The following is a 23,912-nucleotide window of genomic DNA, read 5'->3' on the forward strand; positions in this document are numbered from 1 at the left end:
TCCACCCGAGACAGCAGTTAGACAAGTGAGTTTCCTGCACAAAGGGAAGACTACCAGAAATGATTATATAGAACTAAAAACATGTGATGTTGAGAAAAGTTGGCGTTAGGACCAAAAGAACAATTTGCACTTCAGTGATCTACTCTGACCCAGCTGCCTCCTAGGTCAGACCAACTGCTCTCAACCAGGAAGCATCTAGTATTTATGGAATGAGTGGAGGCATGAACGAATCTGATTGATTTAAGCTATTTTCACAGGCATCGATGAGAACATTAAATTGACGTGTATGAGTGCAACCGCATCTTTTTAGACACAGTGAAGATTTATCTTTATTTTTTATTGTAATTTCTCGTTAAATAAAACTGCCTTTGGGGAAAGCTTTAATTCATTTGAGTGTAAGTAGCAAGTAGTTTCAGGCATTTGTGCCTGGGTCTCATCATTCTTGGAACCATATTTTAAATTCCTGGGTGACTTTGAATTATTGAAACTTAGTATTTATCCCTTGCCTGTTGTTTTTTGTTTTTCCCATATGGGGGGAACACTGTTTTAGGACTTGATTTGTAAAGCATTTCTCTAAAGGTCGAGAGTCTTCAGGATGAAGGCTTCGTTGGTATCTTCTTGGAAGTCTCAGAGCACCTAGGTTTCAAATGTCCCAAGTGTATGCTCCTCATTCTCAGACCTGGCATTCTTCCAGAATTCCTTTTCAGAGACTGGTACCACCCATCCATCCTGTTCTGCAGGACTGGAGACTTGGCGTCATTCTCTGCATCACTCTTGTATCCAGACCATTACGAAGTTGTGCCGATAGTGCCTTCTCAGTGTCTCAGAATCATACCTGTGCCATCACACTGCCATCCCCATGTCCATACTACTCCCTGTCTCCCACCTGTTCTGTTACAAACAGCTCTTGTCTGGTTTTCTCACTTAGGCTTTGGAACCATGAACCTCCCTTGTCCGCAGTGCAGTCTGAGCAATGTTGAAAATAGTAATAAGCAGACTGATGACGCTATCTTCCATTAAGATACTTGAAGTAAGCACTTCCAAACGGCAGAGTAAGGACCTCTGAAAATCTCCTCCCTAAAAGCAGTGAGACCACTGTTCCGAATTGTCAAAATTAACTTTTTCAGCATTCTGAAAATGAAGACTGGTAGGATCTGTTGAAAACTGATACAAGAAAGAAGGCTGAATCTCTGTAACTACAGCAAACTCTGGGAGGTTTTTAACTCACCCTCTTTCACACCCCCCCACCAGCTCTGTAGTAACTTTGAAAACCGACAACTGCCCCACAAGTATGGTACCTGTGAGAACCAGCAGCCTAGAAGCCACCAGAAGGGACAGAAGGGGTTTGGAGCTCCCCCAAAGTCCTATTTCCAAGCATTTGTCACTCTCTGAATTGCCTGGTAGCTCCCTAAAAAGTTCCATTCTCAGAACTTGGCTTTACTTGAGCTGACTCAGAGTTCACTATGTGTCCTGTCCCTAGGGTGTTTATTAAAAAAACAAAAACAAAAACAAAACTGGCAATTATTGAACATTACAATGGTCTGAGGTGGTGACAGTCTGACCACCAAACTAAAAGGCAAACAGTGGGGAAAAGACATCAATTGGGGGACCTGAGAAAGCCTTCATTGCTTACCTTTGGCTGACCTTGAGGCTGTAAGCAAATGGAAGTGAAGGCTAAAGCAGAGTTGTAAACTGCTTGCTAGCACACAGACGGCATGCTCCAACACACACGTAGAGCCGCTCAGCAAGGGTTGGGAGACACACTGGTTCAAGATATTTTAGGAAATCCCTGCCTAATAATTAGCTAACCACACAGAAACTTTTGACCTAACCACACGTAACAGAGAATATAGGCTTTAAAACAATTAGAGTGGGTAAGTCACTTAACAAACAAGGACAGGTGGGTGTGATTTCCAGAGTTGCCACATTACATTATTTAAATTGTCCAACCTTCACCAAAAAATTAAAAGGACAACAAAGAAACGGCAAAGTATGGCCCACATGCAAGGGGAAAACACAAATTAGAGCCATGTCAAAACAAAGCTTTTTTTATATATTAAAATTAAGTTGGTTTTATTCAGACTGGATTGTTTGAAGTTGTTAATTATAATTCCCCAGGATAACTACTAAGAAAATAACTTGGGGCGGGGGGGTGGAGATAAAAAAGGAATGGGGCACCTGGGTGGCTGATAGGTTAAGTGTTCAACTCTTGATTTTGGCCTGGGTCATGATCTCACCGTTCATGAGATAGAACCCGGAGTCAGGCTGTGCACTGACAGCATGGAGAGCCTGTTTGGGATTCTCTCCCTCCCTCTCTCTTTGCTCCTCCCTCACTTGTACTCTCTCTCAAAATAAATTAACTTAAAAAAAGAAAAGAATTAAAAAGGCCTATTAGACTGTATCAATTTAACAATAAAGGAGGCAGTAATAGAGGAACTACAACAAAAAAAGACACAATACGTATAGAAAACAAGTAACAAAATCACAGACCTAAATCTTACCAGTAATTACATTAAATGTAAGAGTAAGTACTACTCAACAGGAGGAAATTGGCAGAATGAAGTTTTAAAAATCACCTAACACTATGCTGTCAACAGGAGACCTACTTCAAGTTCAAAGTCAGAAATGTGTTAAAGTTAATAAAAATTCAAATAGTAGTCAAAAGAAAACTAGACCAGAGACACCTGGCTGGCTCAGAAGCTTATGTGGTTCTTGATCTTGGGGTTGTTTGAGTCCCACATTGGGTGTAGAGATTATTAAGAGAAAAAGAGAAAGGAAGAAGGAAAGGGAGGGAGGGAGAGAGAATTAGATTGGCTATACAAATATCAGACAAAATAGATTTGAAAAAAATGTCATTAGAGATAAAGGAAGACCTACTATAATCATGAATAAGTCAATCCATCAGGAAGAAGTAACAAATTACAAAGGCACATGCACCTAGCAACAGAGCCTCAAAATACAAAAAGCAAAAAACAACACCAAAAGGAGAAATGGACAATTAAAAAATAATAGTTGGAGATTTTAATAACTCACTTGAAAAAATAGATGCAATAGGTAGGCAGGATATCAACAAGGAAGACTTAAAAAACATAAACCAACTAGACTAACCAACAACAGAATATATACTCTTCTCAAATGTACATGGAATATTCTCCAGGATCATATGTTAGGTCGTAACAACATAAGCCTTGGTAAATGAAAAAGGACTGAAATCATACAAGTACCAAGTATGATTTTTAAACACAGTGGAGTAAGATTAGAAATTAACAGAAGGAAATTTGGGAAATTGACAATTAAATAATATACTCCTAAATAAGCAGTGGGTCACAGAAGAAATCACAAGAGAAATTAAAAATACTTCAAAGTTAATGAAAATGAAATACAACATACTGAAACTGTTACACTGCAGCTAAAGCAGTACTAAAGGGAAAATTTAAAGCTGTAAACAGCTCTATTAAAAAGGAAGAATGATCTCAAATCAGTCATCTAACCTTCCACCTTAAGAAACTAGTGAAAGGAGTAAACAGCATGAAGCAAGCAGAAGGAAGAAAATAACAAAGATTAGAGTGTAAATAGATGACCTAGAGAACAGAAAAAACATAGATAAAATCAGTGACGCCAAAAGCTGGTACTTTGACAAGATCTGAGGGCTTTGATTTTGATAAAACTGGTAAACCTTTAGCTAGATTTCCCATTACTCATACTATTAAAATCAGGAATTAGATGGCATCAATACTGACCTTATGGAATAGAAAGGGATTGTATAGGAGTGCTGTGAGCAACTGTATTCCAACACATTAGATAACTTACATGAAATGGACAAATTCCTAGAAAGATACTACTGAACCACCACAATTCACTCAAGAAGAATTAGAAGATCCAAATAGACCTAGATCTGAATACGTAACTTTAAAACTTCTCACAAAGAAAAGCCCAGACCCAGATGGCTTCACTGGTGAATTTTACTAACTGTATAAAGGATTATAACCCATGCTACACAAACTTGTCTAAAAGATAGAGAAGGAGGGAACGCTTCTCAACTCTTTCTATGAGACCAGTATTCTGATCAACAAAACCCCAGACCGAAAACTACAGACTACTATATTCAATATACATTATACACAAGATATTCTACAAAGTACAGTGTACTAAGTATACACTGGAGCAATATACATTTGAGCAAGTATGCTCAAGATGGGTTTGCTAGATGGTCAGACTGAAAAAAGTCTGGATTATGATATGAATAATTTCTCTAATATTGGTAACATTATTCAACTTTCAGTACAAATTGTATGATCTATTTTCAGCGCTTCTCAAACAATGATGTAAACCATCTGGGAATTTTGTTAAAATCCAGATTTTAGTTTACTTGGTCTGAGTCAAGGTCTGAAATTCTGTAGTTCTAAGCAGGTTCTTAGTGATAAGTAGGGTATGGTCCATGGGCTATACTTCAAGCAGCAGAGCTTTGAGGATGAACATAGAGTTGTGTGTGCTTTTTTTTTTCATTGTGACCATTAAGATAGAAGATCTACAGGGGCGCCTGGGTGGGTCAGTTGGTTAAGTGTCTGAGTTCGACTCAGGTCATGATCTCGTGCACAGTTCATGAGTTCGAGCCCTGCGTTCGGCTCTGTGCTGGCAGCTCTGAGTCTGGCACCTGCTTTGGATTCTGTGTCTGTCTGTCCTCTCTCTCTCTCTCTGTCTCTCTCTCTCTCTCTCAAAAATAGACATTAAAAATTTTTTTTAATTAAAAAGAAAAGAACATCTACAGATCGTTTTTGTCTCTGATGTGATGAATCTCAGCCAAACTCAGGACACTTACTATGCTTTCATTATCTATTAAAAGTCAACCTTCTGGGGCATGTTTTTGGTAAGATATTTAAAGACTTTATGAATATGAGCTAATTACATTTTATAACATCCCCTTAAGGTACTTAATGAAAGATACAGATCTCTGGTTTGCTACATTCTTCACAGCCACATGGCTGCTGAACAATACTCAGCTATACCGTAAAGCAGATAGCATGCATAACATACTAGCTGAAGGCTAGCCATTGAATTTCAGCTTTCACGTGTTTATGACTAGTGTGTAGAAAGACTGATTTTTGTGTGTTGATTTTGTGCATAGGCTGAATGTTTGTGATTCCCCACCAAATTCATATGTTGAAACATCCCCAATATAAATGATTTTTGGAGTGAAGTCTTTGGGAAGTGATTAGGGCGTGAGGTTGGAGACCTCATGGGATTAGTGTCCTCATAAGAGAGGCTCCAGAGAGCTTTCTCACTTTCTTCATGTGGAGTACACAGGGAAAAGGAGACGGTGATCCAGGAAGCAGGCTCTCACCAGACACAGAATAAGCTGAATTATAAAAATAATGTTGTTTTTGGGGCGCCTGGGTGGCGCAGTCGGTTAAGCGTCCGACTTCAGCCAGGTCACGATCTCACGGTCCGTGAGTTTGAGCCCCGCGTCGGGCTCTGGGCTGATGGCTCAGAGCCTGGAGCCTGTTTCCGATTCTGTGTCTCCCTCTCTCTCTCTGCCCCTCACCCGTTCATGCTCTGTCTCTCTCTGTCCCAAAAATAAATAAACGTTGAAAAAAAAATTAAAAAAAAAAATAATGTTGTTTTTGTTTTGAGAGAGAACACAAGAAGGGGAGGGGCAGAGAGTAGGAGAGACAATCCCAAGCAGGCTCTGCACCATCAGCCCAGAGCCTGATGCAGGGCTCGAACTTAGCAACCAAACAGTGAGATCAGATCATGACCTGAGCCCGACATCAAGAGTTGAACACTTAACTGGCTGTGCCAGCCAGGTGCCCCAGCTGGCACCTTAATCTTGGACTTTGCAGTCTCTGGAACTGTGAGAAATATATGTTCTTTATAATTCACCTAGTCTATGGTATTTTGTTACAGCAACCCAGACAGACCAAGGCAATTTTGTATCCTGTTATCCTTCTTGCTAACCTGGTTGATTCTGGGAGGTTTTCTTTAGATTCCTTTTGATTTTCCGCATAGACCATCAGGTCATTTGCAAATAGAGATAGTATTTTTATTTCTTCTTGTCCAATCTGTATACCTTTTAATTCCTTTTCTTGCCTTATTTCTCTGGCTACAGCTTCCACTATTATGCCGAATAGAAGTGGATATCCTTGCTTTGTTTCTGAGCCATATAGTCTTTGTTCATTAAGTTGCACGTTTTTTGGTAAATGCTCTTTATCAAGTTAAGGAAGTCCTCTTTACTCCTGGTTATGTGGAGGTGGTTCTTTATTCTAAATACTTTTTCTGCATCATTTATAATAGTATGATTTTTCTTCCTTAATCTCTTAATGTGATTACATTGTGTGATTATGAGTTATTTGAAATGTCTGTTTAGTTTCCGAGTGTTTAGAATTTCTTGTTATGTTTGTCTGATTTTTAATTTGATTCCACTGTGAACAGAGAACATACTTGGTATGATTTCATTTCTTTTAAACTTGATGAGGTTTGTGGGGCACCTGAGTGGTTCATTCGGTTAGGCATCTGACTTCAGCTCAGGTCATGATCTCACGGTTCGTGGGTTCAAGCCCCGCATCAGGCTCTGTGCTGACAGCTTGGTGCCTGGAGCCTGCTTCGGATTCTGTGTCTCCCTCTTTCTCTGCCTCTCCTCCTGTCCTTCCCTCCCTCCCTCCTTCTCTCCCTCTCTCTCTCTAAAATTAATGTTAAAAAAAAAAAAATTGACGAGGTTTGTTTTATGGACCAAGGTATGATCTATATAAAGCTAACCATTTAACAGCAAAGATGGCTTAGTAGTCAATGCCATTTTATAGTTAATGCTGTACTTAGTTATATGAGAGCCATGGATTTTCTGCATAAAAGATACTGGGAGATGTGGGGTTGCGTATTGACTGCCTTTTGAGCAAAAGAAGAAATGATATTCTTAATTGGGTCATGAAATTGTAACTGTAGTTATAGTGTTATGTAACCGTAACAATAATAAAGACAAAATTAAGAGCACTCTTTATCGAGTCCTTATATACACTCTGCTTACGGTACCAGCAGAGTGGTAACACTCTTTTTTAGTTCGCAGCTTACCCATTGGCTGCAAGCTTAGCTGAATGGTAGTGTTGCAAAGTGATTGTGGCAGCACTTCCAGATTTAGGACACGTGGCATTTTAGGCTTGGTTTCTGATTTGAAAGGTCAGACTTTACTGACAGTGTTTGGCGTAGCTTAAGGTACACATGTGACAGCCTGCCATGTTGGTCACCTTTGTAGCCGGACGTGCCTTCCCTAATGCAAATTCCGTAGCACTTTGGTACTTGCCTCCTCTCTTCTGTCCCAGGCACTGTATCTCAGTTTCAGTACAAGCAGTGACAACATTAGCACTTGTGACTTTTATCTAGGGAGGATGACTGTAAGACTGGCTACTCACAGTTACTGATTCATAAATATTAGAACTATTTTCTTTGATCTCATTCTTTGGTCTCCTGCCGTTTGGTTAATTGCTTTTTGACCTAAAACATCTCATTTTTCTTTTTCTTTTCTTTTTTTTAATCCAGTCTTTATTGACTATATTAGTTTAGACAGGGCCTTAAACCATGTATATTTTAGAACACTGTTGATTGGCCAGTTTTGTCCCTGGTTGGTTCTATTGTTTAACATCTTATGGTCAAAGGAAAGTCTGATTTCCTTTAATTATTGGAGCAGAGGATATGAATTTGGGAAAACTGTGCAAGGTAGAAATAAAATTCTATTTTATCCTTCTCAGTCGCGACATTAAACTTTATTAAATAGCAATTAAAAGCTTTTATGTTACTGATAATTACTTTTGACTATCCAGAATTGAGAGTTTGAAATAAATTTGAAATAAATTTGGGACTGACTGCAGTAAAAGCTTAGTATGTGCAGAGACCAGCCTTCCAAGTCTATCAGGTTACTTAGAAGTGTTTCAGACACTAATGGGGCTGAGAGTCCTAGTATCTAAGCACAGCTTAGAGGAACAATGAGAGCAGACCATCCAGAAGTAGCCTAAACAATCTGCTGTCTGATAGGATGCTTTGGTTGACTTTGATTAAACAAGGCAGAAGAGCAGAGATGTCCTGAGAGAGGCAGGGAAGGCACAGAGCAGTGGAGAGGCTTGTGCACTGAAGTGGAGAACTTGTACTTTTGAAAGCCTACCTTCAACCTTCAGATCCCAGGTCCACCACCTACTGGCTCTGTCACTTAAAGCAGGTAACCTCCTTGGTGCATCTCTTGTTTTTTCTGTGAAGTGTGGGGATGGTGACCTTGAAATGTGCAGGTAGTATTATGAAGATCAGATGACTTAATGCTTTAGGCACTTTACCTGAAACTTAGGATTTATTTAGTAATTGTAAAGTTTTACTATTTTTGTTTTATGTGTTAATACCTCTTAGAGTTTCTTGTTGTGATTTTTGTTCACTGATAGATACCCAGTGCTCAGAATAGTGGCTAGGCATAGTAAGGATCCAATACATGAATGAATGAATGGTGTATAGAGAGTATTTGCCAGGATACTTCATACACAGTAAGTACTTAATACATACTGTTGTAAGAGGTGCTGGCTGTAGATGGCAGAAATTGGGGGATTGTCAGTGTAACTCATTGACAGTAAAAGTAGAAATAATTATAATAGGTACGGCAGACCTTTTACATGTCAGACACAGTTCTAAGATCTTTACGTATAGTAAATTACTTTGTCCTCGTAAGTACCCATTAAGGTAATTGCTAGCATCACCTCGTTTTATGGATGAGAATACCGAAGGGAACTTGCCCAAGGTCATACTCCTGGTGAGTGATGATGGCATTGGGATTTGAACTCAGGAAGTCTGATGCAGAGGCAGGCCTTCCTCAGATTCTTTTTTTGAGAACCTACTGTGTGTTGGGCATTGTGCACCCACCCTCATGGAGCTTACATCTTAGGGACGGAGCCAAAACACAAATAACTAATGAGTGAAGAAAGGGAATTAGCTGAAGAGATGGGGGTCTGCTATCTCTATCTTTATCTTTTATCTTCTCTATCTTTAAATGGGGTGGTCAGGAAAGGTCCTTTTCTTGGAATATAAGCTGAGACCTGGAGCCAGCCGGGCAGAGCATTCCATACAGGGGAACCAGAATTAGCAGGGGTCCTGAGGTGGGAAAGTGATTGGCATGTTGGTAATTTTCAAGGAGACTAGAATTCTGGAATGGAAATTAGGGGGTGAGTGCCATGTCTTGAGGTTGCAGAGGTCAGGCAGGGCCTTCTAAACATTGTTTTTCATTCTGACTACATTGGAGAACCACTAAGGGGTTAAGTTAGACTAGGTGAAGTTTGACTTAAAAACATCACTGGTTATTCTTGGGGTGGGGGGGGGCATTGGGGCTTGGCATGGGTAGAAGGGAACATAGCTACTGTTTAGATCAAAGACCAGAGAACCATGATAGGGAAGATGATTTAAAAAAAAAAAAAAGCTCACATTTTAAAGGACTTTGCACTGTTCTAAGCATTTTATATTCATTAGTTCCTTCAACAACTTATGAGGTAGGTACAGTCACTTTACCCATTTATAGATGAGGATACTGAATAAAGGCTAGTAGGTGGCAAAAATGGGATCTGAATGCAGCCAATCTAGTTTCAGAGGTTGTGCTTTTAACCACTAGGCTCTCTCGCCTTTACAAAGTTTTTCCATCTTTGGCTTCCTCCCTTGGCCTCACCCTCCACCTACAGTCTCCTGGGTCTTGACCTGTCAAGTTCCTCCAGAGCTTGTCTTCAGTCTGGTTTCCCCAATTTTCATAGCAGAGGCACTTCGTGTCTCACTGTGACTTTTTCATCAGCCCTTAGGGACCACTGTCCTCAAATCTGTGCTGCTCCCTGCCCCCCATTACCTAAGTTAATCCATACTCCTGCCAGAGTGGCCTTTTGTATCATGTGGCTTCTCGCTTACTGGATTCTCCCTGTGTTGCAGGGTAAAGCCTAAACTCCGAAGCCTGGGCTTTGACCCTCTACAGTGAGAGGGGTGCCAGCAAGCCTCCTCTGCTGCACCCCCCCCCTTCCCTTTCATTGTTTACAGGAAGGAGTGTGTGACCAGCAGTAGGAGCACAAGACCGCTTGAGAGTTTAGCTCACATTGTAAAATAGTCACTATTGTGCGTATGGCAGTCTTCTTTGAGTTTAATTAGTGAGAGCTGGGCCCTTGCAGACATTTCTGGTGTGTATATATTTTGTATTTTTTTTCTTCTGCTCACAGGTATTGAGTATTTACTACATGCTCAGCACTGAGTGCTCCCCATGGATTAGTTCATTTAATCCTCAAAATAACACTGAAATATATTTCACAGAGGAGGAAACTGAAGTTCAAAGACATCAAATAATTTAACCGTGATCACCTAGCTAGTAAGAGGAAGAATAGGGACTTGAACCCAGGTACTCTGACTCCACAACTGCTCTTTGTTACTGCACTGCACTGCTAGCAAAAGAGAATTTGCTGGTGAGAATCAGGCCCTGAAACATGAGTTTTTTGCCAGAAACGGCCTCCAGGAATGGGATTGATCATGTGTTCAAGGGAACCGTTCTCACCCTTCAATGTTTGTATCACTAAATGTATCACCCAATTCTAGTGGATGACTCTATGTCATTAAATGACATAAGGCACAATTATAACCTTGACTTATGATGGTACCACAGGGACTTTAATACTTTACTTATTATTCATCAAGTCATATATAACACATATTTATTTGCTGCTTCCTGTCGGTGAAGTTAGACATTGTCAGGCACTGTCACTAGAGCAGGAAGCTGGATAAATACAGAACTTTTTCTAGTGGGAGGAAATTGAGGTTCACACAACTAGATGGATTATTATAAATTGGGCATGGTACCTTGTGGCAAGGCTAGTAACTAAGTCAGTGCTCTGGGAACATGTAACAAACAGGGCCTGTCTAACCAAGTCTCCAAGAAAGTGACCTTGAGGCCAAGACTGAATGTCATAAAACAATAAGGCAGGTAAAGGTGTGGAGAAGGTGGTGATTGCAGGCAGACAGAATAGCAAGTGCCTGGGTGCTGTGACAGGAGAGAGCATGATGTGGTCCAGGAACAAAAGAAAGGCCAGAAGGGCCAGATGCAAACAAACAGCCAGTAGGGAGAGACGCGGGTCAAGGCTGTTCAAGGCCACATGGGCCAGTTTTTATTCTAAGAGCAACTGGAAGCTGCGGAAGAGTTCCAAGTGCCAGTCATGACTTCACAAACACACAGCGAGAGCTTGCTTCTCAGGATCTGTGCTAGGGAAGGCAAGGGGTCAACTGTCAGGCAGGACTACAGAGGCGTCTGCCTATAAATGACCATTCATCAAATCAGTGGGTGAAGGACTGCGATGGGAAAATGAATGGTATGAGGAAGAGCACAGCAGAGAGAGCGGTGGAACGGGTTCTTATGAAAAGGCGGGAGTTCCAGGAAGAAGAGGGGAAAGTTTTCCAGGCTACCGGAACTGTTCTGGCCAAAAGATAGGATTGTGGGAGTATAAGGCAGGCTCTGAGAAGGCCAAGCAGTCTGGAGACTGGAGCAGGTTGACTCACACCAGAGATGGGAAAACCAGAGTGATAGGGGCCTTGCTTGCAAAGAGGTGGGTCAGGGATCTGAGCCCTGCTTTGGAGCCAGCAGAGGTCTTCAAGGAGAGGAGTGGTGTTATTTCTTTATAGGCCTGTGACTTTGGCAGTAGGGTGGAGGAGGCTGAAAAGGGAAGGAACGCTGGGTTTGGTAGGAAGTCTGTCCTGGTGTGCGGAGGCCACTACCAGGGGCAGGGGCAGTAGGGTGGCATGGAGGAGGCAGATTTAGGCAGTGTTTCTAGAAGAATGTTGGGAGTTTCCTGGGCTTGTGAGCCCTGCAGAGCTGGTTCGGGGCACCTGGGTGGCTCAGTTGGTTAAACAAACCATTCTTGATCTCAGCTCAGGTCTCCATCTCACGGTCGTGAGTTCAAGCTCCAGGTTGGACTCTGCATTGGGTGTGAAGCCTCCTTAAACAAACACACAAACAAAAACCAAAACAAATGTCAACTCTGCCACTTAGTAGCTTGTAAAATCTTAATGTCTGTGTGTCTTAGTTTCCTGAGCAATAGTGTGGGTGCATGACCGCTGTCTCACAGGCTTGGGCGGAGGTTGTTGTGTGAGCACTTTCTGTGGCATTCTAGGGTTTTCCCTATGTTCTCTTAATCTTCCAACCTTGTGAAGTGCCTAGTGACCAGTGAATTAGGTACTGTTTATCATTACCATATGTATGACACAAGAAGGAACTGAAGTTCAAAGAGGTTGTAGAACTTGCCCAGAATGATAGGGAGTAGTCTTCTGTGTTTGCCACTCTGCTTACATACAATACCTGTGATAGAGTGTAACTAATTGGGGAAGGGGAAGCCCTTTGAAGAGAAGAGCTTTGAGCCAGACCTGCTAGTGTGTGAATGAATGTACTAGGCATCTTATGAAGACGAAGGGCAGAACCTAGCTGAGAATAGCTTTCTGGGTCTAAGGAGAAAAGGGAAGACAGTGTGCTCGAAGCAGAGTGAGCCAAGGAGAGAGGAGCAAGGAGGGAATAAGGGAACAGAAAGTGAGAGGGAAGTGGAGGAACATCCGGCAGGGCCCTGGAGGCTGTGGTAAGGGCTGAGATTTTATTCCTAAAGGAGTGGGAGGCCCCTGGAGACATGCTAATGGTAGTGATGTGATCTGTTGGAGGACTTCACAGAACCGCTTTGGCAGCCGTGTGGAAGTGACTGTAGACCACCTAGTAGATAAGACTTTTTCCACAGTCTGTCAGAAAGGTGCTGGTGGTAGGCTCTGTAGCAGTGGTCTTAGATAATGGAGGGAAGTGGATGGAGGTTTTAGAGTAGAGCCAACCAGACAGGCTGGTGGCCTGGATGTGATGAGGAAAGGAGGAGTCAGAGATGACATCTGGGTTTTCAGTTGGAGCACTCAAGGAGATAAATGGTGTCATTTACCGAAGAGAGGGAAGGTTTTGGGGGTGGGAAAAGGGCAGGGTGGAAAGTGGAGTTCTCTTGACCATGCTTATTCCATTTGAGATGTGTATAAGCCATCCAGATGGCGGCGTCTAGTAGCAGTTGGATATATGAGTCTAGACAGAGCTCAGGAGCCATCTGGGCTAGAGATGGAAATGTGGAAGTCATTGGTATGTAGAAGTTGGGGAGCATGGGAGAAGGGAGACACCCAGGGTACCGCGAAGGTGAAACACTTTGTCACAGTACACGAGTTCTGCTGTCGGACTCAGTCCTCAAAACGGGGAGAGTAGCAGGAAAGTAACTGAACACATTCCCTCCTGTTTAGGGTCTGGTTTCAGGCAGAGAGCCTTCCTTCTACATTTGCCTGTGGAGATCTGCACACGTGCCCACGTGTCCATGTACTTAAACCCAGTCCTTCCTAGTATGCTGGCCTGGGGTCTCCAAAGTACATGATGGCCTAGATGTGGGTATTGGTCTACGTGCTAATTGGAAGATTGGAGTGATCTGAATCCTGAGAAAGATTTAGGGCCTACACACAAAAAATCTATTCTTTCAAACTAGTCAGAGTCCATGGAGCCAGGTATGATTTTAAAACTACGTTATTTTGAAGTATATAATGGTATAAGTTGTATGTTTGCAGTGTATTTTACAAACTTTAAAAAAAACTCAGTGGTGGGCAGCCGGGTGGCGTAGTTAGTTGAACAGTCAGCTCTTGATTTTGGCTCAGATCATGATTTCACAGTCCATGGGTTCGAGTCCTGTGTCGGGCTCCACGTTGACAGTGAAGAGCCTGCTTGGGGTTCTCTCTTGTGTTCCTCTCTCCTCCTCCCCTGTTGTGTCTCTCTCTCTCTCTCTCTCTCTCTCTCTCTCTCAATATAAAGAAACTTAAAAAAAAAAAAAACTCAATAGTAGCTAAGTAGTTGATAGTAGCTTATCAATTCTTTTTCATATTTTGATATAAATCAATCTTTTACCTTTCTGCATTTGGGCAAGTTTTATATGTTAATTTGTAGATGGGCTCATTATAAATTTATGCTTTAAAAAAATTCAGAAACATACATACTGTCTCTCACAAAAATTATTTCATTTTCTCTGTTGCCACAACATTCCACATTCTGTTCCTGTTGCTAAGGCCTCTGGAATGTTCCAGTGCAGAAAAGGGATATAGAACTCTTTTTTTTTTTTTTTTTTAAACTCCTGGAGACATTTTATTTAAATTATTTTGTGTCTTCTGGCTTACTTTCCAAATATGGATATCTGAAAGTAGAGAATTTAGAAAGCTAAAATTAAAGTTGCTTTAGATTTTTGTAACAGGAATTTGATTTCTTAGGGTAGCATGAACTGGATTTAAGTATACCATGTTTCTTTCCATGGGGATTATATGTGCATGTGTGTGCATGCGCTCATGGCACACGTGCACACACGAGTGCAAATTTTAGGGAGTGTGATGAGGTAGCTGGTGAGATATTCTGAGCTCACAGAGAGAGTACACTTGAGTTTGAGTCCTGCTTGCGCTTTTTTGCTGGGTGACAATAGACAAGTTGATATCGCCTTCAGTAAAGTGAGGATTATATTGTAGGATAAACCATGTAATAAGTGCTTACATGTGCCAGGGCTTGTCAAATAGCAGTCTCTCAGTAAAGGCCAACTGTTGATCATGATTACTGTCATCATTGATTGCAAATGATCTTAAGTTATTGAGGAAATTAAAGTTTTTACACAAGTACAGATTCCTGGTCCCTTACAGAATAACCCCTGCCTTCTTAATTTTACTAGTGTTTCCAAGTCTCACAACAGGATCAAAGGAATCAGAGTAAAAACAGTTTCCTATATAAACACTATTGTGGCCAGTTGAATTGTTACTACTTGAAAAGATTGGCACAGGTTTTAATTTGTAAAAATGGCTTTATTTATAAAGGGTAGGGGGGCTAGTCCCCAGAAGTATCTGGTATCTGGCAAAGTGATATATTTGAAACAGCACTGTTTGACATTGAGTGCTCTGGGAAGCCACACAAACCAGCACGCAGAGGCCTAACTCTAAACTGAGACCATTTGACTTAATGCTGTTTTAACTACTGTTTTAATTAATAAAAATAAATGAGCGAATTTCATTAACGAAACTGTTGATTTGATATTTATAGACATTTCACACTATAAATTATGAATGCCATATTAGTTCCGTAATTCAGATTTTCTTTAATTTGTCCTGGATTGGAGGCATGTAGCACAGGGGTACATGGAACTTAAGGAAAGTACTTAAAATACATAATTTTATTTTTAAATGAAATGTCATGTCAAGAAATTGTAGCCATGGAAAATGGCTTATTATATGTTGATCATTGCATGGATATAACCTTTCCTTTTCTCCCACATGCACTATTTTTAACTCAATGTGGGCATGCTTTCAAGGAAAATAGCACATTGTTTGGTTTTTATTTTTCATTAAATTATTAAGCTTAGTCACAGAAGTCAGTAGTCTACTAGAAGCTTCTTACATTATCAGTCTATCAAAGGTGTTCAGCTCTGACATTCCAACTTATTGGAGGTGGAAACTGGAAGGAATTTCTAGAAATCACGTTCCTCTGATCTTCAAGGGACTAAATCCAAGCCATTGTTATGAGTCAGAATGGAATCCCAGCTATTGACGTAGACGAAGTACTTCATCTCCCTGTGAATCAGTTTCCTCGTTTTTTAGAGTGGGGTTGTAATGGTATCTACCTAGGCAGTTGTGAGAAAAGAGTGAGATAATAGCACCTAGAAACTGCTCAGTGCTGCCACCGCATCCCAGAATCTTGTTGGTCCCTGGTATATTTCAGATTTATAGCTGTCTGTGCAGTTTAGTGTAATAGAAACTGTCTAAGAAAGTCGGAGCTATATCCTTACGTAGATATTAGGTCAGTAATTTGATACTTGTGAGACTATGATCACTTTACATCTCCTCAGGGCATTTTCCTGTAAAGCTACCAAGATCACCCAAGCTGGAGAAAGTGTGAAGTTCAATCTTACAGGAAGGAAAACAGATGCTAATTAGATAATGGATCTTTTTCCCCCCTTTAAACTTGGTATTTGGTCTCCTAAACTATTTGCCTAATTTTGAAATGTGCTAATTAATCCATTCATTGCAAATATTCTAAATAGTGTAAAAAACCTGTTTAAAATCACCAGTTGTCTTCTTTTAAGTAATCTCTTTGGCCAACATGGGGCTCAAACTCACAACTCTGAGATCAAGAGGCCCATGTTCTACTGACTGAGCCAGCCAGGCACCCCTAAAGTTGCCAATTTTGAAATACTTAAGAGATTAGATTCTCGATCTGAAATGTTAGCGCTCTTCCCTACCTAGATTGTTGTTAATAAGTAACGATTCATGGTTATGACACTTTAGTTAGCCATGTATTACCAGATGTCTGGGGCACCTGGGTGGCTCAGTCAGTTAAGCATCTGACTTCTGCTCAGGCCATGATCTCATGGTTCGCGAGGTTGAGCCCTGCATCGGGCTGTGTACTGATAGTGTAGAACCTGCTTGGGATTCTCTCTCTGCCCCTCCCCTACTTGCGTGCTCGCTCGCTCGCTCGCTCTCCCTCAAAAATAACTAAAAAATATGTATATACATATATATGTGTGTATATGTATATGCGTGTATATGTACATATAGGTATGTGTATGTATATATAGGTGTATATGTGTGTATATATGTGTATGTACATACACACACACACATATATAAATTACCAGATATCAAGTCACTTTCAGTTTTTGTGTTTATGCAGATAGTTTAGTTTCACGTTTGTGTTTTAATTAAGTTCTTAACTGTAAAAAAAAAAAATCCAACTTGTATCTTGCCTTATTCTAGTAAATGAACTGAGATTAATATATGAAATGCTGTGTTTGTACACAAGTTCCATGTGTCCAGGAGCATCAGTATGTAAGTGAAAGGACTAGAGGTTCTTGTGACCTGAAAAAAGAGTATAAAAATAATTTTCTTTGTATTATACTCTGACCAAACCAGCAGTTTTACTCTTCAGCGAAGCCTCTGCTTCCTTTCTTAACTGTTCCATGGAACTCAGAGACCAGATGGCTGGAATAGAATGCATAGTTAAACAAATAAAACCATTAGATGATAGAGCTTTGTGAATCGTTAAGCATTTTATGTGGTTGCAGATTCTTCCCCATAATCCTTGGTCGAGTTCACGTAAAGTTGCTTTATTTTATGAATGTATTAATTGTTTGCATTTTAGTAGATTTGTCTCTTTCGCCTCACACTGATGATTTTTGGTGCCTTTTATTTGAGCTCTCTGGACAGTGTTTCTGTAAGTCTGATTTGATTTCTCTCTTAATAGTCACGGTGCCACATCAGGTATTTTTAAATGTTACTGCAGTAACGCTTGTACTGGTACGCTTCATCTTAAGGCGGCTCCTTTAGAATGTACTGCTGCCCCAAATGGATTCCTATTAATCAGAACCAGATGAGTGAGTGATGCTCTCTTCTTTGTTGCAGACATGCCAATATTTGGTCTCTGTCCAGCCCACGATGACTTCTACTTGGTGGTGTGTAACGACTGTAATCAGGTTGTCAAACCGCAGGCATTTCAATCACATTATGGTAAGTGCTTAACCATTTAAAAATCATTACGAGAGGGTAAAAGGTAAAGCAGGATTAAGCTGAAGGCCAGTGACAGCATGGATACAGTATAATATCCCTCCCTCTGTCAAGAAGTAGGCTTTCTAATTCATCGAATGGGTTAATGTCTCTCAGATGTTGGGTATTTTCTGAATTTTATTGAAATTGGACAAGGAATAATGTATTTTATGAAAACTCTTTTGAAACATTGAGTCCGTATAGTGAAAGGTTTATTTCCTTCTAGACCTCACCTCATGGTTGTGAATTCACTGGCCGGTAAAATTTGATATATATATATATATACATAGTATGGATACATGCCTTTTTAAAATGAAATGTGATTTTGAAACTTCCAAGTTCAATAATTCTAAATACAGCGTGACATCGTGTTCTAATCTGTGAATGTGAGGAAGCTATCACATCTTATCCATTAAAATGCACACGTACTTAGAATGAAATGAAGCATTGCGACTTGAGGGATTTCATGAACCCCTGAGCCATCCCTGGGCTTCAAGACTCCATGCCTGCTGTCTGGGTGTTTAATCATGGAACAATCCAGATAAGATGGTTTTGCTTTGTCATAATGCCACCTAAAGTGCTGACAGTAGAAAAAAATTTAATGAGAAGATGTAGTTTTTTACCCAGTTGGATTCAGTAACAGCTCAGAAGTATTTGAATGACCACCTTGTTTCAGGCACTTTGATGTATAATATGATTCTTACGTCCATGGGGTTTATAATTTAGCTTATGAGACCAGTAAAATTAGCTAGACATACTTTTTAAATAACTTTAAGTTGTTTCCTCATTGTCCTTATTACTACAGATATGAGCTTGAGACACAATAATAATGAGATCCCCTGTAGATTGTGTTTAAGTAAAGCTTCTGGGGAGGTGACCCTGGTGACTTGAGCTTTAAGTGATGGGACAGAGCCACCAGCGTGGCATTTGGGAATTAAAGCATTCTTATACAGAGGGATAAGCTGAGGTACAGACTGAAAGAAGCTCACTGTAGGTGGAGGGAGGTCAGTGAAGGTAAGTACACACTAGAGAAGTTTGCCCTTGTGGGCAGGGACCCTGATCATGCACAGCCTTGGAGGCCAGAGTCAGAAGACCCTTGGGGGGCACTCTAGGGCTTTCCTGTGTAAGGACGTAACACAGGCCCACCACACTGGTTAATTTGGTGTGAATAAATTGTAGAAGGAGAGAAGCAGGGAAAATAGTTCAAAGGTAAGACATGATAATAGACTAAGACTAAGGTGTGGAAATAGAGCTGGGGAAGACAGCATAGCATTGAAAGGCATTTTAAAGCTAGCACCTACATAGCTTGCTGTTGGGACAGTCGTTGTTATAAGAGTCACACCATCATATCCACATCCCACCATTTTTCCCCCCAAGGAATAATTTTTTTATGTAATCATACAAAGGCTTTTTTTGAATTTCTGATTCTGAGTAGAAGCCCTGGGGTGAGCACTAGAGTGAGTACAAAGATGAATAAGATATTATCTTCCTGATGAAGACTTGTGGAGGTTAGTATTAGAAAAGGCAGTTAGTCAATTGCCCCATATTTTGGAGTTAAGGATTTTGAAGCCAAACTAGACTGGATTTAAATTTAAACTTGGGGGGGCGCCTGGGTGGCTCGGTTGAGCGTCCAACTTTGGCTCAGGTCACGACCTCACGATTTGTGAGTTCGAGCCCCGCGTCGGGCTCTGTGCTGACAGCTCGAAGCCTGGAGCCTGCTTCGGATTCTGTGTCTCCCTCTCTCTCTGCCCCTCCCCCTGCTCGGGCTCTTTCTCTCAAAAACTGAATAAACGTTAAAAAAAAATTAAAATGTAAACTTGGAAGAAGCCTAAGTTGGTTGTTTTGCCTTGTGCAGATTTTCCAACCTCAGCTTCCTTTGTTGTAGTGTCGGAATGGTAACAGCAACCTCATAGGTTCTCGGGATTAAATGAAACAACATAGGTAAAGCCCCTCATACAGTGCCTGACACATAATAGGTACAAGAGAGAGAGATAAAAGTACAGCTGTGGATTTAGAAATGTTTGTGTCTAAAGTCAAAAAAACGGTGCAAGGTCTTAAGAATAAGGAGGAACACAGATTGCTTCTCAATGAGAAAGCTTCTTAGAGAAAATTGCCTTCTGGTTAGGGTATTCTGAAGAGTAGAGTGGATCTGTTGTCACATGTGCACAAATGTTTTTCCTCACTTTTTAGGTGTGTGATACATGTCCGTTGTGGAAGATGCAGAAAATCGTTTTTAAAAAATCACCTATAATCCGCTAAAAGGGGAAGTGTTTCGATGGGGATAGATAGGGCTGCCACATACAACTTCACAGTCTGTATGCTGAACGGCCATACTTGGTGGCCCCAGGTTGGCAGTAGCCGTGATGTGAGCAGACGCAGAGGCAGGAGATTGCCCGCTGTCTGGGATGTACTGCAAGGAGTCTCCATCAGCCGGAGCTGATGGAGCCACGTGTGGGTGAGCAGTGTGCAGAGACAGGCTGGGACGGGCTCAGAGAGCCCCAGTGCCCGCCCATTAGACACCCCTGGCCTCAGTGCAGACCTGCTGCAGGTTTTTCTAGCACCGGAGTGATGTGACTTCATGATCCTCCAGGGAGGATTGGTGGGCAAAGTGGATTGAAAGGGAGTGAGAGAGGAAACGGGAGTATGAAAACAGCTGGCTTGGCTCAAGGCCCACTTAAAGGTGTTACCTCTGCCAGGACTTCCTTAGCTAGAAAGGGTCCCTCTTGGTCCCCTCTTCCAGAGGCACTGCACACAGTTGTTCCAGCACATCTTATGGAGATGATTTTCTTTTTCTTTTTCTTCTTTTTTTCTTTTTTCTTTTTTTAAAAAAAAATTTTTTTTTTTTAACGTTTATTTATTTTTGAGACAGAGAGAGACAGAGCATGAATGGGGGAGGGTCAGCGAGAGAGGGAGACACAGAATCCGAAACAGGCTCCAGGCTCTGGGCGGTCAGCACAGAGCCCGACGTGGGGCTCGAACTCACGGACCACGAGATCATGACCTGAGCTGAAGTCGGACCCTTAACCGACTGAGCCACCCAGGTGCCCCTCTTTTTCTTTTTTTAATGTTTATTTTTTTTTTTTTTAATTTTTTTTTCAACGTTTTTTATTTATTTTTGGGACAGAGAGAGACAGAGCATGAACGGGGGAGGGGCAGAGAGAGAGGGAGACACAGAATCGGAAACAGGCTCCAGGCTCTGAGCCATCAGCCCAGAGCCTGACGCGGGGCTCGAACTCACAGACCGCGAGATCGTGACCTGGCTGAAGTCAGAGGCTTAACCGACTGCGCCACCCAGGCACCCCATTTAATGTTTATTTTTGAGAGAGAGAGTGAGCGAGTGAGCACGCATGTGGGGGAGGGGCAGAAAGAGGGAGAGACAGAACCTGAAGCAGGCTCCAGGCTTCGAGCTGTCGGCACAGAGCCCAATGTGGGGCTCGAACCCACGACTTGTGAGATTGTGACCTGAGCTGAAGTCAGACACTTAACCGACTGAGCCACCCAGTCGCCCTGCCTGGAGATGATATTCTTGATCTCACTCTCTCTTTAAGAATGTCAATATATTGAGGGGCGCCTGGGTGACTCAGTCGGTTGGGCGGCCGACTTCGACTCAGGTCATGATCTCGCAGTCCGTGAGTTCGAGCCCCGCGTCGGGCTCTGGGCTGACAGCTCGGAGCCTGGGGCCTGTTTCAGATTCTGTGTCTCCTTCTCTCTGACCCTCCCCTGTTCATGCTCTGTCTCTGTCTCAAGAATAAATAAACGTTAAAAAAAAAAAAATGAACGTCAATATATTGGGTCGCCTGGGTGGCTCAGTCGGTTAAGCATCTGACTTCGGCTCAGGTCGGGATCTCACGGTTTGTGAGTTCAAGCCCTGCGTTGGGCTCCGTGCTGACAGCTCAGAGCCTGGAGCCTCCTTTGGATTCTCTGTCTTGCTCTCTGCCCTGCCCGTCCCCTGCTCACGCTCTGTCTCTCTCTGTCTCGAAAATAAATAAAATGTTAAAAAAATTTTTTTAAAAATGTCAATATATTGGGGACAGGGCATGAAGGAGTGTCATAAAATCATATTTCTACCCTTTTTCTCTAACAGTGTCTAGTACACCAAGTATCTTTTGAGAAGATACTTGTTGAAGGAGAAAGGAAGGGTGGTCATTTCAAACATGTAAATGAGAAAATACGAATGCAAGGTTCGTAGACTCAAAAGTCTTATGTGGACAGGCAAGGGGTGGGACTGATAAAGCCACTGGGTGGTGGACCTTGGTCCGTCTAGTGGCAAGGGAAATAATAAAACTGTAAGAGAGAAGAGTCCCTGGCAAAAAGATGGGACCCAAGTGTTCTGAGAGAGGGATTCAACTGGGAAATGTTGAAGGAGTTCTGAGACAGCACCAGGGAGAAGGCTAATGGAGAATAAACGGGAGGTTTGGCCCTGCGTGGGTGTGTAGGGTTGGGAGCAACTGCGTGAAGTTGAGGGAGGCACCATGTGATGACCCTGGAGTAGTTTGGGACTGACACCCCCACTCACCTGGAGAGAAGGAGAGGTGGGCAGTGCCCTAGTACCAAGAAGCATTTTCACTGCGGCCAGTGTCTTCTTCTATCTTTGGGCATAGGGGTTGTAACAGGAAAAAGGGTTTTTTGGAACCTGTGTGGTCTTTTGTTAGAATTCTAAAAGGCCCATTCTTATGTGTTAACACCAAAAATAGTTTTCAAATTCAGGATCCTTCCCTGTGGCCATTGTAGTCTGTTTATTAGGTATTTGGAAGAATCCATAGCTGCCAATGGAGGGATTCTGTTTTCTTATCTTTTAGTGAAGTTGATGAAAATGTGTGGGCGGTCTTCTGTGAATTAAGGTGTTAGTAGTAGTCATCTGTGACTTGTATGAACAAGTGAGCAGTTGCTACAAAATCAAACAGGCATTTCCTTTAAGAGCATGGCTGCCAGGGGAGAGAAGAAAGCTACAGTAGCAACAAGGCTTGTAAATCAGTTCCTGTTGGTGGTAATGTTCTTGGGAACTGGTGAGAAGCTTATTTATCCATAGTAGTAAGAAACAGTCTACTTTCTTGCTAGCCGAACTGCCTTTTTTGGAGCTAACGGTTAACTAGGATTTCCATGTGAACAGTGATGGTGAATGATGGTAGTGTCATTTTGGCATTTCCAGTTGCTTGCAGGTCTGTTTGCTTTCGTAGTATACATTGCTTTCTTTCTTGGAAGCTGCGTAGTAATACCATATACTTTCTTGATGTTTTAATGTTTTGAAGTAGTCCAAGATACTTCATATTTTTCTTAAGTTACTCATTATTTTTGAGAGCAAGATGTTCCTTACTGTTAATTTCAGATTTAAAAGTATAATTTGAATCCTTGGATCCCAAACCTGCTGTGCATCCAAATCAAAGGGGAGCTTTCTAAAAGGGCAGCTTCCTGAGAACCATTCTGACCAGCTAGATGGGAATCTCAGGGATAGGACTTAGGAATCTGCATTCTAAACCACTCCTGAGACCCGAGTCTGACCCACAGGCTGGCTGGGGTGCATTGGGATAACGGCAGATCCCTCCCCCCGTCAGGAGTTGTGGCTGTGTATTCCTGGTGCCTGGCACAGTGACTGACGCAGACGGGCACTCCAAAGTTTGTTGAGTCTAGCAAGGATGGCATGAAAGGAGGCCCCTGGTTTTTTAAAACTGGTTTTTAACTTTGTGTTACATGCTGGAAACGTCCTGTTAATTGCCTCCAAAACTTTAACTAAAGGAGGGCTGAGATGGTGATGTTCCCTGTGGCCAGAAGCACCCTTCTTTTGAGCTTGTTTACCAAGTCGGGAGTCTCCATAATCAGTGTGTTGGTCCTAAGCCGGCTACTGAATAGCATAAAATGTGTAGTCCTGTTTACATCCATTGGCTGTGGGTCTGAACAGATAGGATCAGCTGATGACTTTTGGGGTGCCTTTGGGGTTCTGTGTTGGAAGAACGTCCCATGTGATTGTGACACACTGTGTGTTTGGGCTTCTCTGCTGCTCCTCTTGGAGTTTGCTTCCAACGAATACCTCGGTTCCTCCCAACCTGTCTTTTGTAAAGCAGACATGAGCTGATCTTACCTAGGTGAAGTAAACGAGTGCTGTTCATTCGGCTTGGGCAGATGCCGCAGTTAGAATCTGTAATAAGTTGAAACCCTGCTTGCATTGTCAGCTGTTGAAGTATTTTGCCCCAGGTTAGTTACGTTGACCCGTGTGTTCACCTTTTGGCTCAGCCCTCAGTCCCTGAGCAAGGCCTCATAGTCACATGTGCCTCTGCCACCTTCCTTTGATTTTAATCAACCGGGTTCAATGTTTATGA

At 41.9% G+C, this 23,912-nt stretch overlaps 1 protein-coding gene across 16 annotated transcripts in view; it reads left to right on the forward strand.

The window, feature by feature from the left end:
* The window catches only part of ATXN7 (ataxin 7), a 141,791-nt gene that overhangs the window by 72,987 nt on the left and 44,892 nt on the right, over positions 1 to 23,912 (forward strand). For all 16 annotated transcript variants that reach the window (XM_045051808.1, XM_045051805.1, XM_045051811.1 and 13 more), the window contains one exon: positions 17,458 to 17,562. In XM_045051808.1, coding sequence (XP_044907743.1) covers positions 17,458 to 17,562 — 105 coding nt within the window. The remainder of the gene's footprint in view (positions 1 to 17,457; positions 17,563 to 23,912) is intronic.

The sequence above is a fragment of the Felis catus genome, chromosome A2, assembly GCF_018350175.1.
Source record: "Felis catus isolate Fca126 chromosome A2, F.catus_Fca126_mat1.0, whole genome shotgun sequence".
Taxonomy (NCBI): Eukaryota; Metazoa; Chordata; class Mammalia; order Carnivora; family Felidae; genus Felis; species Felis catus.